At 40.0% G+C, this 17,206-nt stretch overlaps 1 protein-coding gene across 1 annotated transcript in view; it reads left to right on the top strand.

The window, feature by feature from the left end:
* The window catches only part of IQGAP1 (IQ motif containing GTPase activating protein 1), a 125,027-nt gene that overhangs the window by 88,448 nt on the left and 19,373 nt on the right, over nt 1–17,206 (top strand). Inside the window, exons 16-30 of the mRNA XM_036734398.1 lie at nt 570–660; nt 1,205–1,372; nt 1,686–1,828; nt 3,557–3,727; nt 4,675–4,758; nt 4,860–4,931; nt 5,028–5,097; nt 6,448–6,656; nt 7,001–7,156; nt 9,107–9,270; nt 10,212–10,436; nt 13,063–13,203; nt 13,295–13,379; nt 14,693–14,925; nt 16,554–16,686. Of these exons, the coding sequence (XP_036590293.1) occupies nt 570–660; nt 1,205–1,372; nt 1,686–1,828; nt 3,557–3,727; nt 4,675–4,758; nt 4,860–4,931; nt 5,028–5,097; nt 6,448–6,656; nt 7,001–7,156; nt 9,107–9,270; nt 10,212–10,436; nt 13,063–13,203; nt 13,295–13,379; nt 14,693–14,925; nt 16,554–16,686 (2,145 nt within the window). The remainder of the gene's footprint in view (nt 1–569; nt 661–1,204; nt 1,373–1,685; nt 1,829–3,556; nt 3,728–4,674; nt 4,759–4,859; nt 4,932–5,027; nt 5,098–6,447; nt 6,657–7,000; nt 7,157–9,106; nt 9,271–10,211; nt 10,437–13,062; nt 13,204–13,294; nt 13,380–14,692; nt 14,926–16,553; nt 16,687–17,206) is intronic.

The raw sequence follows: 17,206 nt of genomic DNA, 5'->3' as shown, positions 1-17,206 counted from the left end.
AAAAGTTTAAAAATTCAAGATTTTTAGCATCTTTTTCCTTCATTCAACTACCGTCACTGTACCAAGGGGCCACGGAGGTCAGAAAGTTGGTTTTTATTCCCATTGCCCGAGAGCCAAAAATTGATTGCTTGGCAGTCCAAGCTCACTGTGGTGAGGAGCCTCGTGGCAGTCAGCTGGTCTGGGCCTTAGCAGCAGCTGCAGTCTGTTCCTGGCATTGTCTTTAGAACTTTTCCACTTGGGAGAACCTACTAGAGCTTGTGCTTTGCTCTTAGAGACTTTGAGAACAAAAGAAGGCCTCAGCTGCATGAGGAATCACTGATCACAGGAGGGTTTTTTTTAGAGCTTCTGTGCCCGGAGTATTTTGATCACCTGACTTTAGTCTTATCTTGAGCAGCTACTCCTGGCCAAGAGTATACGATGTTAAATTATGTTTTTTCTTTCAGATCAAAGTAACTTCATTCTATTTTGTTTTGGAAGGAGCCTTCAGACACATGGTCATTTAAAACCTGCACCTTCAGTTTGCCACTCATTTGGGTATTTAATGTTGGCCTATTTTTGCTAATTCTTAGGAAATTCAGGATGAATCAGCTGTGCTGTGGTTGGATGAAATTCAGGGTGGGATCTGGCAGGCAAACAAAGATACAGAAGAGGCACAAAAATGTACGTATCAATTTCTGATTTTGTTCTTGCTATCACTTATCTTTAGTACTCTTAAAAGAATGCCAAAATGGGGTTGTGCCAATGACCTGATTGTGTGTGGGATATATCGTATATCAAAACAATTATATAGATGAACTTATCAATCTAGATTGTCTTTAATGTGCTTCTTTTTTATTCATAATTTTTTTACATGACAGACAAGCCTAAATGAGCACACAAATTATCAGCACATATTCTCTAACAGTTAGGCAAAAAACATAATAGAGTGATTGTGACTGCGAGAAGCTTTATTATTCAGACTTAGTACCCTTTTGTAATTTGTAATTTGTTTATCTGCTTTAATTTCTACAAGTTGGTATCAACATTGCCATTGACTAGAGTTTGGTTACTGTGTAAAGTCTTACCTTATGTAGTTGTAGTCAATATATGTATTCTTTTGGTTCTGTTTTTTTTTTTCATTCTGTATCACTTTAGATATGCCCTTATGTATTTTTTTTAATTCTTTGTGTAAATAGTCTCTAATAATCCTTCCTGCTTGTGTTAGTTGCCTTAGGAGTCTTGGCTATTAATGAAGCAGTGGATGCTGGTGACGTTGGCCAGACCCTTGTTGCCCTTCGTTCTCCTGATGTTGGCTTATATGGAGTTACCCCTGAATGTGCTGAATCTTATCAGAAAGACCTTGAAGATTTGAAGAAGAAAAAACTTTCAGCAGGTGAATAGGGGAGAAATAAGAATATGTGTTCTGGTTGCAAGGGAAATTAATGTGTAAGAGAGTTAGTGTGGTGGGAAGAGGAGGGTGGCTGGTTGTGGGGGAAAGGACTCGATGACCACAGCATGCCTCATTAGAAAGATTGTAGGAAACTCTCCCTGGAGAAGGTATTTCTTTTGGGCTTCAAGTGTTCCATTTGTTGTTGCCAATAAAGACCCTTGGTTGGAACCTATATTGTCTATTTCATCAAAGTGGGTTCAAAAGAAGGCCATATATTCATTAAAATGAAATGCCATTCATCCTTCCTTGCTTCCAGGTGACAATAATAGCAAGTGGGTGAAGCACTGGGTGAAGGGCGGGTATCATTACTACCACAACTTGGAGACCAAAGAAGGTGGATGGGATGAGCCCCCCGGCTTTGTGCAAAATACAACCCATCTCTCTCGGGAGGAGATCCAGGTAGGTGGCTTTATGAAACAAGGCCCTTCTCTGAAATAAGGAACGTTTGCTCGGCAGACGCTTAGATAATGCTTTTGAGTTCAGATCTAATGTTAATGCATAGGTAAAAATGTTAAATGAAGATCCAGAATATGTGAGTTGTATATCAAAGCTCCTCAGTCTAGACTAATTAAATTGCAAAAAATATGTGAATTATGTAGTTTACAAAGGACTATAATTGTGTAACTTGTTTCTTATGGTCCAGTTTAAGTGGGATATGGCAAAGTGACCGACCCATTGGTGATCGAAGAAAGAACATTCTCTTGTCCTTCATATGGGTCCTAGTAACATCTGGGCAGGACGATAGTGTCCTAAAGCAGTGGTTCTAGTCCTGTTTCTGTTCTGGTTGATTACAGGAAACTTCCCTAGGCCTCAGTCTCCTCACAAGTAAAGTAAGGCCTGAAGGGATCTAGTTCTATTTGAGCTTGATGTCACTGTTGTGGATGACATTAAACTGTAGATAATAAGTAACTTCTTTTGTTGTTAGATACATGATCCAAAAACTTCTCAACACATCAGAATGATAGTCTGAATCTAATAAAATTAAGTTAATAAGATAAGGTCCAACATGAAGTTTCAAAAAAAAATTCACCTGTAATTAGAGCTTGCCAAAAGTGAAATGGATTTCTTGGAAGATAGATTTTTTTCATGAGCAGTCTTCCAATGAGATTCTAAATGTAGAAGGAATTCCTTTCAAGATGCAAATTGGACTAGATGATTCTCTGAAGTCCCTTCTGAATATCTCTGAATCTTATCAATTGCAGAGAAAGATGTACCTAGTAAAATGATATAGGTCAAGATTATGTATATTTTTTAAAGAATCTTTGAAAAGGAGGCCCAAGGAAGACCCCGAGAGGTTATTGAGTTCCCTTTGTCAGAACTTACCCATCCCAGATAAGTAGAATTTTTTTTCAAAGGAGACCCTACAAGATCTCTGTTGTTGAGAACTTCCTGATAGTAAATTGGATTCCATTTTAATGGTGTTGAGCCCTCTTTATCCTGTTGGAGGTAAGCAACAGGGAAGGCTATATCTTGGTATGAAGTCGTTGGTTAGGTAGTATTATAGTAACCCGTAATAAAAAATGAAGTGAAAGTTGAGCATGGATTTGTCCTCCACAAAGACCTAATGATAAAAGTGCACTTGAGAACCTTCTTAAGCAATTAAACATATTTAGGCACAGTCTTTGCCCACAAGAGAGTTAAATGGTCAATGGATTGAGGTATTAGTAATGTGAATCGTTATATTTGTTTCCTAGCTATAGCTTGAAATTTGTATCTTTGTGGCTTAATTAAGAATTGCACAGGACTAATTAATGACTGTTAAGTGTTACATAAATGCTATAAATTCTGGCTCTTAGAATCATAGGGAGGAATAGATGAATCTGGTGGTATGAAATTAGGGAAGATAAACATTAAATTTGAGGATAAAAATTAATCAGATTCTGATAATGAAATCTTTTTAATAAAGGAGGAAAATTCTCAAATTGGCTTGGAATTGGCCATGGAAAATGGACATTGGAAAACATTGCTGTGACCCTTTAAGGAAGCACTAGAATGAATTTATACATTGTGAAACTGGATTTCTTTGTCATGGACGATGCTTTTATATCATTTGTATCTTTGTGTTCTTTGTGTTTTTAATGTGATAACTCATTGTCCTCTGATGGTATTCAACTTTTTTTGTTGAAGAGTTCCATCTCTGGAGTGACAGCTGCCTACAACCGGGAGCAATTGTGGCTGGCCAATGAGAGCCTAATCACCAAGCTTCAGGCTGCTTGTCGTGGGTACCTAGTTCGTCAGGATTTCAGGTCCCGGATGAACTTCCTCAAGAAGCAAGTCCCTGCCATCATTTGCATCCAGGTACTTTGTTTAGCTCTATGTGCATTTAGATAGAGAATGGACTTTTAGTGCCCATAGGTAGAAAGTTCAACTTTTAGAATTGATTTTTTCAGATGATTCTTTTCTGTACCAAACTCTGTGGAGCTCATTAGTCTGACCTTTTTGATAACATGCATGATCATTCTTTTAACTATAGTTCTAACTCATTATTATGTGCTTGATAATAGACCTTCATACCTGGTGGCCAGTATCAGGACTGCTGGCCACCAGGTGTGAAGGTCTGCTATCAAACAGAAGGAGACCTGGAATTTTTACTGGATGTAGACTGAGAGGACCTGGGTTCTAGTCTCACATCTGCTAATTACTACCTAAGTGATCTTCTTCAAATTCCTTAGCCTATCTCAAAACCTGTTTCCTCTCATCTAATACAGAAATAGTAATGTTTCATGAAGATCAAGTGAGATGATGTCTAGAAAATGCTTTGTAAAATTATAAATCCCCACATAAATTGGAGATATTTTTATTATTACTCCTTGCTTTGTGTTGAAGGAGACTAGATCAGAGGGTATTACCTATTTTGTTTCAAATCTTTAATGACTCAAAACTAGAAAATAGTGAAACATATTAGAGCATTGGATATGGAATCATGTAGTCTTGGCTCCATTATTAGTTGTGTGATCTTGCCCAAGCAAGACACCCTCTCTGATCCGCAGTTCCTTCATCTGTAAAAATAGAAGTAAATAATAACTACCTCTGCCTGATTTTTGTAAATTCCAGATTAAATGAGATAGTGCATATGAAAGGGCTTTAAAAATTCTAATTCTAAATGTAAGGTGGCATGGGCATAGAAAATGGAAATTGTGATGCCACATCAGCACCTAAATTCAAATACTGAATCAGGATAGGAATTAAGTTCTTTTCCAGTGATGAGAGAAAACCACTCACATTTTGATATTTGATGGTTTCAGTCTCAGTGGCGGGGGTACAAACAAAAGAAGTCATATCAAGATCGTTTAGGATACCTACGCTCTCATAAAGATGAAGTTATAAAGGTACGTTGGCTTGAGCTGTGCCAGAATGAATGATATTCCTAGGGATGGTAAGGGTCAGGGGGTAAAGACATTATCTGATTTTCTTTATTACTTTTTCACAGATTCAGTCCCTGGCAAGAATGCATCAGGCTAGAAAGCGTTACAAAGACAGATTACAGTATTTCAGAGACCATGTAAGAATCCACATGTGACCTCCCAGTGTAATAATTATACTTTTTTTTTTGTTGGTTTAATGAGAACAGGAATTTTTTTTCTTCTTAAATCTTTAGATAAAAGACATAATAAAAATCCAGGCCTTCATTCGGGCAAACAAAGCTCGGGATGACTACAAAACACTCAGTAAGTTAACTGTGAATTGTGGTGGTGATAGGGAATCTATTGTGTAGCATTAGGTTTGCATTATTCTTTGGTATTTGTATTTCGGTTGGAGATTATGGTGCTATACAAAAGCAAGACTTTTTGAAATTACAGTTTTATTTTCCTTCATTGATTTACGATCTTGTTTTCATTGATTCACGAATATGTACTTCCCCATTCCTGCACCCAGGGAGCTGTCACTTGTAACAAATATTTAAAAAGAGACAAGAAAAAAAGCATTTCAGAAAAACCAACACACCAACTGTGTTTCACAGTAAATATAATAATATTTCATGCCCTTGGTCCCTGTGCTTTGCAAAGAAGGGACAGAGGTGCATTTTCTTATCTTCTGAACTTTGGGGCCAATATTGGTCATTGTATTACATAGTGTTCAGTTTTGTTTTGAGTCCGTTTTCACTCTAGCTTTGGGTTGTTTGTGTTTTCCTAGTAACATTTGTTTCACGTCTTTTGTTTCTCCTAGTGCTGTAGTATTCCGTTACATTCACATGCCACAGTTTATTTGCTATTTTCTGTTCTGTGGACCCTTCATTCCAGTTTCTGACTACCAAAAATGTGTTGCTAGGACTATTTTGGTGTCCCACTGTATGTGGGACCTTTCTATCATTGACTTCCTTGGCATGTACGTACCTCCCAGTGATTTCTCTGAGTCAAATAATATGGACACTTTTTTAAAAATCATAATTCCAAATTGCTTCCCAGAATGGCCAACTCAAAGCTCTACCTACTGTGTATGTCTTTATACAGATCTTCCACTTGTGACTATTTCTGTCTTTTGTTATCTTTTCTAAATTTCTCAGTGGGAAGGTAAAATCTTAGAGTTAGTTTGATTTTCATTTCTCTCACTTTTAGTGATTTGGACCAATCTTCCATGTAGTTATTAATGGTTTATAATTCTTCATTTGAAAAGTTTGTTCATATTCTATGACCACTTATCCATTTGGAAGAGCTTTTAGTTGTAGATATATGTACACATGTACACACATATATGATGTATCTTGGATATAAGACTCTTATCAGACATAACTCATGTGGAAAAAAATTTCCCCAGTCAAGAAATGACAGGGTTTTATGCCTGTTTTTCTAATTCTTGGCACAGTGTCTCTTTTTACTGGCCCCTATTGTGTGGCTGGAAATGTTCAGGAGACCACATTTTTCTTTCTCTATTGATAAATCTCAAAACAAATGCCTCCATGTCTTGGCTATAAATGTCTATAGTGAGCTTTGTTTCTATATTACTATGTTGATATTTTCTGAGTCTTAGCCTTTTTTGTCATGTTTTCTTTCTGTGTTCGATGCACTTCTTTCTGGCAGTCAATGCTGAGGATCCCCCTATGGTGGTTGTCCGAAAGTTCGTCCATCTTTTGGATCAGAACGACCAAGATTTTCAAGAGGAACTTGATCTCATGAAGATGAGGGAAGAGGTTGTGACCCTCATCCGATCTAATCAACAGTTGGAAAATGACCTGAATCTCATGGACATCAAGATTGGACTACTAGTGAAAAATAAAATCACATTACAGGTATGGGCATAATATGGGCTCTTTCAGGGATATTGGGCCTTAATGGAAGATAGTACTGTTCAATTACTTCTCTCTTTTACTTCCTCAGAGGTTTGCTCTGCCCTCTGTTAACTATTCTTTCTAGGCAGTTTTTTAAGTGCTTTGGGCATTATCCTGTGAGAATTGCTCTGAAGTACTATTGGATAGAACAAGGGATTGGAACGGAGTTCAGATTCTGGGACCTGAGTCTCTATTAAGTTAGAAGGTGATTCATGATATTGAAGGGATTTGGTTGAGAATACATTTGTGCAATGGGCAGTGCTCATTTTGGAAAGTATCTGACCTGGGTATCGATTGTCTTTTAGGATGTTGTTTCCCATAGCAAAAAACTTACCAAGAAGAATAAAGAGCAGTTGTCTGACATGATGATGTTGAACAAGCAGAAGGGCGGTCTTAAGGCTCTGAGCAAAGAGAAAAGAGAGAAACTGGAAGCTTATCAGCACCTGTTTTATCTGTTGCAGGTAAGTGGTATTAGTTTTTCATTCACATAGGGGATTAATAGTAAGAGTAGGTAGCAGGTATTAGGTGATGGACCTTGATGATTCCAGGTCAACCTGACCCTGATGAAATACATGCGAAAGCTGTAAGGTAGGATTACTGTTCTCAAAAATGGAAGCAGTACCACGAGATGAGAGAGGAGCAAAGGTCCTGATTTTTTTTTTAATGGAGGGCAATGGAGTTTTTTTTTTTAATTATAGGCCTGTGAGCTTAACTTGGATTCCTAGCAGACCTCTGCAAGGTATTACTAAAGGGACATTTGATGGTCATCTGAAAAGGAAGTGATGATCACAAAAAGCTAACATGGATTAATCAATAACAGGTCATGCTAGACTAGCCTTTTTCCTTTTTTCTTGCCTTTTTTGGATATGGTTAATGAACTAGTAGATTGGGGAATGCTATTAATATAGTTTACTTAGATTTCAGGAGAGCATTTGGCAAAATTTTTCATGAAACTTTTGTGAACAAGGTGGAGAAGTGTGAACACAATGATAGTATGTTTAGATTAGTTTAGAACTGGTCGAATGGCCAGACTCAGAGTAATTTTTAATGGCGTGATCAGCTTGTAAGAGATCTCTAGTGGAAGGCCTCTGATGCCTGTGCTTAGTCCTATGCTGTGTCCCATTTTTATCAGTAATGACCAGGATAAAAGCATAGGTGATATGCTTATGAAATTTACTGATGACACAAAGCTGGAAGGGACAGCTAACATCGTAGATAATAGATTTGGTATTCAAAAAGATTTTTACAGACTAGAGCATCAGACTGAACTAAAAAAAAATTTTTTAAGTAGGAATAAATCTACAGTCTTAAATTTAGGTTGAAAGAATGAACTTCTTAAGTCTTAAGTTGAGAGGCAAGGCTAGATGGCAGGTTGTTCTCAAAGGAGTTTTAGTGGCACACTCACTCAGCCTGAGTGAACAGTTTGTGATGGCAGTCAGGAATGTGAATTCAACCTCAAGCTGGATTAATCTTGGCAGGAGAAGTCCTGTTCCACTCTGCCCTGGTCAGACAGTACCTGGAGTCCTGGGTTCAGTGCTGGGCCCAACAATTTAGGAAGATGAGCTGAAGAACATCTAGAACATGGTGAAGGGCCTTGAGTCCATGCCATCGGAATAGTGGTTGAAGGAACTAGAGGCTTTTAGTCTGGAAAAGGGAACTTGGCTGGGGATGAGGGGAGATGTGGGGAAGGGCCTGAGAGCTGACATCACCTGTTTGAAAATCTCTCAGGTGGAAGAAGGACTTGTTCTTGGCCCAGAGGGCAGAATGAGGTGGGGGAAAAAAAGACAGAGACAAATGTAGGCTGGATGTCAAGGACAGCTCCCCGACGTTTGAGCGTCTGAAATCATCACCAAGTGGCCACTGCTGGTGATGAGGCTTCATGAGACAGAGTCAGTGTGTGGTGGAGGCTGTGCTTCAAACAGTTCTGCAGGTGGAGCCTTTAAGAACCCAGAGTCCTTTTATACCAGGAAGAGGCATCTTTGTGGCCTCTGCTGGTTAGATGAGTTGATCTCTGCAGACCCTTCCAGTGCAGAGATGGCGCAAAGCTGAACCTTGTCCAGGGCTCAGCTGTAGCTCTTTCTTTATGGGATTACTGTTTACTTCTTGGATATACTGGGAGAGAGGAGGAGGATAAGATTGTATAGAGCTGGGAAGGGACCTTAGAGGTCATTGAATTGATCCCCTTCATTTTCAAAATGAGGAAATGGAGACATAGAAAGGTAAATTGACTTGCCCTGTGACACTTAAATAAAAGTGTTGTGTCTGTGATTTCAAACCAGGCCCTCTGACTTCAGAGCCAGGGCCATCTCTGCTATGCTGGGCTGCCTGTTGTTTCACTTTAGTTTCCAAAGTTCCCTAATATTTTGTTGTGTACCTGAGTCCTTTTTATCCCTTGCTTGCTTTAATCGCAGACCAACCCTACCTATCTGGCCAAGCTGATTTTCCAGATGCCCCAGAACAAGTCCACGAAGTTCATGGATTCTGTGATCTTCACATTGTACAACTATGCCTCCAACCAACGAGAGGAGTACCTGCTGCTGCGTCTCTTTAAGACAGCCCTTCAAGAGGAGATCAAGTACGTGTGTGTCTTGTGGTCGGGTAGGGGCGGAAAGTACGTCATTCCAGGCCCTGATGTCCTCCTTCAGCGTTCTGAGGGGAATCCCTGTCTCAGGGATTGATGGGTCTTTTCTGTGAGTGCAGAAGAGGTCTGCCCATTAGGCTTGGAGGACGTGTCTCACTCAGCTCTCACCAGTGTGGTTCTAGCATTCACTAGGGCTGAGAAGGAGGCTCCCTGAGTCAGCCTGCAGTTGGGGAGCAGGGATGCAAATGTTCGTTGATAAGGCGCTCACAAAAGTACCCTGTTAAAGCCGACCTCTCGACCATCTGTACATGCTGTACTAGGTACTAGACATACAAGGACAAAAATGAAACTGTCCTTCACCTCAAGGAGCTTATGGTGTGTGGAGGGAGACATCCTACGAGGCTTTGTGTAGCATGAAATTGTTCAGGCCTGAGTCTTATAACACAACAAAGACTTATGGGAGACCCCGTGCATAAATATATATACGATTGGGATAGGGACTGGATCTGTGATTTCCGTGGCTTAGGGAACTCTTCCCAAATCATCGTGTACAAGATAAATGCATGGAATTCATGGTGATCATGGAGTGGAAGGCAGAGATAGGGAGGAGGATCCAGGAATGGTTCGTGTAGAAATTGGCTCTTGAATGAAGGGAAGAGGCAAAAGTGAGGGAGGACAGTGTAAAGGACAGGAGGCAGGAGATAGAATCCCATTTCTTACATTATAATAATATTCCATTGTATTTACATGTCATAATTTGTTCATTCCCTAATCAGCGAGCAGTTTATTTCCAGTTTTTTGTCATTACAAATAGTCTTTTTTCTTTATAAACATTACTGTTGCCACAAGGTACTCGTCTAGGATTGGGGTGGGGAGGAGTGTGTAGATGGAATATATATTCAAATTGTTTTCATTTTCCATCTTTTCTCTTGTAGATCAAAGGTAGATCAGATTCAAGAGATTGTGACTGGAAATCCTACGGTTATTAAAATGGTTGTGAGCTTCAACCGGGGTGCTCGGGGCCAGAACGCCTTGCGGCAGATCCTGGCCCCTGTCGTGAAGGAGATCATGGATGACAAATCCCTCAACATCAAAACCGACCCTGTGGATATTTACAAGTCTTGGGTCAATCAGATGGAGTCTCAAACAGGAGAAGCAAGGTCTGGTCACTTCAGCTGACTTTTCTCTCAGATCACTGCTCTCTTTTGCTGTCCTTTATGTAGCTTTTCTGACATGATATCCAGAGAACTTTGGTTCTTCGAATAACATGTTAGTGATAGCTCAGATTGTTTGGCATAAGAACCTGTTCTTGCAGTGAGGAGGTCATGATGTTGGACCACTTTTGTGTCCTTTATCCAAGTGAAAGAAGGAAAGGATGAGATGTTCTCCTGTGAGCAGTCAGCCATTTAGACAGAGAAACTAAAATAGTCATTCATCTGATAGTCCTGACTCTTCAGAACTAAGGGATATCATAAAAGAAGGCATTTTACATGAAGAAGACCTGAGGACTTTAATGGTCTGTATAGTCAGTGTGAGTCAGTAGTGTGATCATTGTAGCCAAAAAGCTCCTGCCCTTTTGGTCTGCTTTAAGAGGGGTATTATGTTAAGAAAGAGTGAAGTCACAGTCTGTGGAACTCTGCTTTATGGATAACATGCCCGATGGGTTTTGTTTGGGCTTCCACATTTAAAAAGGATGCTGGTGGTGATAATTATAATTCACTTGACTGTGTTACGTGATTCCCTGACAGTTAATGGTTTCATTTGAACAGATATTTATTGGCATTTACAATGTGTAAGGCGCTATTAGTCTCACACTTAGGTAGCACTTTAAGCTTTTTGCACAGATTTTATTGATACCTTCTGTTTTTGCATCCCCTTCATTTCCCAAGAGACTCCCCCAGAAGCCTTTCTCTGTAGATAAGAAAGACAGTTAAGCAAAATCAAGCACCAGACAGTGACTGTGTGTGTGTGAGACAGTGTATACAACATTCCTCACCTGTAACTTCCCTTTACCTCCGTTTGGAATGCCAGAGATAGATGGGGTCAGGATTGGCCATTACATTTCCCCGTCATGTAGTTTCCTTTTAGTGCTCTTTTCATTTACATTATTCTAGTTGTGTATTTATATAGATATATTTTTTCAGCCAAAGAAAAACTAAGTTAATTAAAGATTTGCCATGTTGGGTAGAGTCTTAAGAAATCTCACCATTTGTGACACTCATATTCATAAGGGGCCAGATTGAACCTGCTGAATCTGAGCCTCTAGTTGTATATAGTGTTCTCCTGTTTCTGCTTATTTTATTCTGTAGCGCCATATGTAGGTCTTCCCATATTTCTCTGAACCCCCCGTATTTGTTTTTTTCTTATGGTCCCAACGTATTCCATTCCATTCAGATACCAAAGTTTATTCATCTGTTCCCTGATCAGTTGACACCCAAATTGTTTCCACTTTTTTTTCCTACTCCAAAGAGCACTTTTGCTTTTTCCTTAGAACTACCCTCCCATCTTATAACTGTGCCAACTTATGCTCAAAGAAGAGTTGGCTTGCCTGGGGTCACAAGAGCATGAGAGACTTTAAACTCAAGTATTTGGTTTCTTTCTGCTCTGTGATTTCCCAGGGCGGGTGGCTGGGAAGGTGAAAGGACTTGGAATCATATTCTGTAATGAGTTGTTGAAAGAACTGGGGTTAGCCTGTCAAGAGAAGACTTGGGAAGGATATAATAAATTTTTTCATTGATTTAGGGCCAAAATGGACCTTAGGAATCATGTAGGCCCCTCATTTTATAAATTTCAGCTCAGCATAAGGAAAAACTTTCCCCAAGTTATCATCATATCATATCTGACTTTATGGTCACATAAGTAGAAAACATCAGGTCACACCCAGGCTTTTTGATTCCAATTCTAGTCATTTTTCTACATAGCACCACGTTGTTTATTGTTAAAGTGCCCCCAAATAGAATTAGTCAGTTGCATCATTAGGTAGTGAGTTCCCCATCACAGGAAGTGTTCGAGCCAGAGGATGGTTTTCCCTTTCTGTTTTGATAGAGTAGACTTGGGTCATGAGTTGCTCCAGATGACCCGGTGTTACTGCCTCGTCTGAGCTGCTTTCATTCTGGCATTGTCCTCTGAGGAGCCGTTTTGTATGTATCTTCAGTTACGATCATCCAAGTGTAGTCAGTTCTATGAATCTGTTGCATCTCTTGGCGCCGAAGTGCCATCGAGTATTTTAAGAACTTCTCTTTGCTCAGTTGGGCAAATATGACGTGTCTGCTGTGCTAGGTGCTAGGGAATTCTGTAACAGTCTTGCTATTGCAATTGTAAGAGTACTTGACGTATTTATATTTGATAAAAGGACTACTTTTAGAAGTTTAAAATATTGTTTAACACCAACAAGCTTGAAGTTTCAGTGTTAGCATGTTCCTATTTTACAGCCATTTGAGAAGTCATGATTGTCATTTAATAGAAGCTGTAGGATTTTGCTGCTCACATATAGATTACCTGATTATTTACTTTCTGGGGACAGTCAGAAGCAACTGCCACCAGCTTCTAATGAAGATGGCCAGCACGCCTGTCATCGTAATATTCTGCACTTGCAGATAACTCTCCAAAGACTCTCACATACATTTTCCTGTTTGAGAGTGGATTAAAGTTAGAAGTGTGGCATTTTCGTTTACTAGTGTTTGAAATTGGACTGTGCCACATGGCTCGCAGAAAAGGCTGGCTTCTGCTCTGGGCTTCTTCTGAATGTTGGCCTGACCTAGCTCTCTGTGGTTTCATTTTCAACAGCAAACTGCCATATGACGTGACCCCTGAACAGGCACTGTCTCATGAAGAGGTAAAGACTCGGCTTGACTCCTCCATTAGGAACATGAGGACGGTGACCGACAAATTCCTCTCTGCTATTGTCGGCTCTGTGGACAAAATCCCGTGAGTGCAGTGACCTCCCTAGCCCTTGCTTATTACCCATCCATTGCCTTCCTTCTCTTTGTCAATTCACAAAATATTGTCCCTCCCATAGTTATGGGATGCGTTTCATTGCCAAGGTCCTGAAAGATTCACTGCATGAAAAGTTCCCAGATGCTGGTGAGGATGAGCTCCTAAAGGTAAGAACCTGGAAAAAATGGACTTCTATCTTTGTGGAGAAATGCACAAAACTAGACTGGACTGTAGGACTGGTAGCAAGTGTCTTCATCTAGATGCAATAAAACATCTGAATACTGAATGGGAATCCCATTGATAATTCTCTTAGTACAGTGATTTTAGCCAGTATGGATGCAGGCAAAAACTTTACCTATAAAGGAAACTTTCTGTCTTGCAATAAATTTCTTTGAGCCCTGTCTTTTCTCTGTTGGATCCTTCCCTCTGCTGGTTGCTGGTGGAAGAGCTGCAAACGTGTTTGTTTCTGCTGAGACAGTGGCTACTCTTTTTGCCTTATACTGCTATGCTCTTACTTTATTTTTTTTAAAACCTGAATGCTGTTTTCTCCTCTCTCCTAGTTCTGTGCTTTCCTTCAATGAGGCATCGATTCTAGACTTTCTCTTCAGGTGAATTAATTTTTTTTTCTGACTGGAACTTTAGGGGAAAAGCTGAGAGTTTGCTTGAATCTTTCAGTGAAGGGAATGCGTGTTGAGTTAATGCCCCATTTCATGATAAGCCTATGGTGTCAAAAGCAGGATTGAACAGGATGCAGACTTTAACCACATGGCTTGCTAATTAGATCATCCAGAAGGATTCATACTAACCATTTATGATAGTAGGTTTGTATGTTCCTTTCTGATTCTAATAAAGAATGCTTTAGACATTTTATTACATTTTGATTCTTCTAACAACTCTATAAAGTAAGCAGGGTGAACATTATGAGGAAACTGAGATTCCAGTTCTGATACCCTGGGTCACAGTGATGACCTTTGACCTCAAGTCAAGTCAGCCAGCATTTATTAAGTTCTTCGTGTAGGCCAGGCACAGTGCTGCAGCATTGTGAGTCTAAGTTAACCATTCTTTCTACTTACTAGACCAGCTTTCTCATTGACATGAACTAACATTTTTCAGTGAACACCTACCCATCTGAGTGTAAAAGAAACATGTGAGTGAGAATAGCCTTCCTCTTTTCAACTTTAGTGTTGAGAAAGATGCTCCAGTAGACTAGATCTTTAAATCTGCCACTTTTTATGTTCCATATCTGTTCCTTCAGTAGGTAGCTTTTTTCATTTCTGCTCTCTTCCTTTTTCTGCATCTGCTAGAGTAAGAAGGTATTTGATCAGTTTGGTTAATCCCAACATTGAAGGCTGCTTGAGAGAGAAACTGGATTTTTTCGCCAGTTGCCCCAGTAGTTGACTTTGAAATGTTTTCTTGTTTTCAATTATCCTATCAAGTGGTATTTGCCTTCCATGGACTTCTCTCCTGAACTTTTCCCCAGATTATTGGTAACCTGCTCTACTACCGGTATATGAATCCAGCCATTGTGGCCCCTGATGCTTTTGACATCATTGACCTGTCCGCTGGAGGCCAGCTCACCACAGACCAACGAAGAAACCTGGGTTCTATTGCAAAGATGCTCCAACATGCAGCCTCCAACAAGATGTTCTTGGGAGATAATTCTCACCTAAGCATAATTAATGAATATCTCTCTAATTCCTACCAGAAGTTCAGGTACAGAGGTTCTTTCTGAGGGGGTGAAACAATTATGCAGAGATAAAATTAATAACCAGGTTTTTCATTGTTTCTGGGTTGGTATCATATAAACTTTTTCGGATATGTTCAGTTCTGCCTTTAACTGAGCTCAGGAAATTTGGGAGAGGGTGGTGGGCTTTGGGGGAAAGATGATGAATTTAATTTTGGTGATGTGTCTGGTATATCTGGTATATCGATTTTGAAATGCGCAGTAGGCAATTGGTGATGCAAGATTGAAGCTCATGGGAGAAATGGGCTGGACACGTACATGTGGGAGTCATCAAATCATATGATAGAGATGCTAATTAAAATCATGAGAGCTGATGAGGTCTCCAAAAGAGATAGTGTAGAAAGAGAAGAGTAGGTGGCCTAGGATCGAGCTGTGCACAACACCTACAGTGAGGGGATATTAATCTGGATGATGAATTAGCAAAAGGTAGGATTAGAAAGGGGTAGTTAGGTTGGAGAAAAACCAGGAGGGACTAGTATCAAAAAAGCCTGTAGAGGATCAGGTATCCGGGGGAACAGGATGGTTAACAGTGTCAAATGCAGCTGCTTAGATTGCAAAAGATGAGAAGTGAGAAAAAGTAATCATGTTTGGCAATTAAAGAAATTGTTGGTAACTTTGAAGAGAGCAGTTTTAATTGAGTGATAAAGTCCAAAGCCAGATTGCACAGAGCTGAAAAGTTAATGAGAGGAGAAGAATTAGAGGCAATGATTACAGACACCTTTTTTAAGGAATTTAGCTGATAAGAGGACAGAGATATAGGGTGATTTTTTTGAGAGGATGGTGGGATGGGGAGAGAATGTTTTTTTGACGATGTGGAGACTTGGACATGTTGGAAGACAGTAGAGGAGGAACCAGTATATAGGGAAAGGATGAAGATTAATGGGAGGAGGGATAGTTGAATTTGCAGTGTGTTGCAAAAAAGGAAAGAGGATGTTGACGAAGACATGTAGAGAGGAAGAAGGACCACTTTGTAATCTGAAATTGAGGGGGAAGGAGGAGAATGGCTTCAATATTTTTGTTTTCATTTTTAGTAAAGTAAGAATCTTAGGAAATACAGTTTTCTTAGTAAAGTAAGAGTCAATATAGTAAGCTGCTATTCTTCATTCCTGCCCCGCCCCCCCCGTTCCCTGCCACTTCCCTTCTCCCCCTAAAGTTGCTGGGGAAGGGCCAGGACGGAGACAGTAACCATATTTAACAGAACAAAAGACTATTGGGTCAGTCTCTAATTTTAAGCTTTTAACTTAACCTTTAACTTAAGCTTAAGGCTCTGTCTGGGCCTGCGTACAAGGAATCAAATTGTATGTAGCAGTGTGCACATCTTGTGGGAGCCATTAGAAGCCTAAACCATGGCCTTGTGGCACTGTGCTTTCAGGGAGGATGCGGAATGGTGGGGAGAGGGTTATTAGGGAGAGGGAATATGATAGCAGTGTCACACTGTAGACTTAGCAATTACATGTGGATTCATTCCTTCCGCACTTTGATTTAGTGGTGGTATTTGTGAACTCCTGAATGGGAGAATTATAAAATATTCTCTCAACCTTTTCCTTATGTGTTAATAATTTATTTTGTGTATGGGGGTGGTGGGTGCTTTTTCTAGACGCTTTTTTCAGACTGCATGTGATGTGCCAGAGCTGCAGGATAAATTTAATGTGGATGAGTATTCTGACTTAGTGACCGTCACCAAACCAGTTATCTACATTTCTATTGGTGAAATCATCAATACCCACACAGTAAGTATCTCTTTTTTCCCCTAGTCCCTGGATTCCACATTCTGTCTTTAAATGCTCCTAGGACATTGGGATTATACGTGGTGTGGAAGGGGAGAGGTATAAAGTGCTGTCCTTCCCATGTTGGGAAGGCTCCCTCCTCAGGCCTTGACACCAACAAGGGGAGTGGTTGATTTTGCCTTTATTTCTGCAGGATGACTTAGCCGTGCCAAAGGGCAGGAATGAGGCTGATGAACAGTCTGATGGTGATAAAGATGATGATGATGATGAGACCAACAACTCACATTTTTGTATTTTTTAAAGTTTTCATTGGCATTTCATAAGGCATTGTCTTACTTGGTCCTCACACCTGCCCTGTGATGTGGGTGATATTATTACCCTATTTTATGGATGGGGAAATAGAAATTCAGAAATGATCAGTGACTTGCTGAGAATAACACAGCAATTGTCTGAGGTTGGATTTGAATTTCGGTCTCTTGGGGCCCGGGCCAGTTCTGTCTGTCCTCTAAGCATGATTTGAGAA

This window comes from Trichosurus vulpecula, chromosome 8 (assembly GCF_011100635.1).
Source record: "Trichosurus vulpecula isolate mTriVul1 chromosome 8, mTriVul1.pri, whole genome shotgun sequence".
Classification (NCBI taxonomy): domain Eukaryota; kingdom Metazoa; phylum Chordata; class Mammalia; order Diprotodontia; family Phalangeridae; genus Trichosurus; species Trichosurus vulpecula.
The sequence above is the reverse complement of the archived record's forward strand: the minus strand, read 5'-3'. Positions and strand labels throughout refer to the sequence as shown.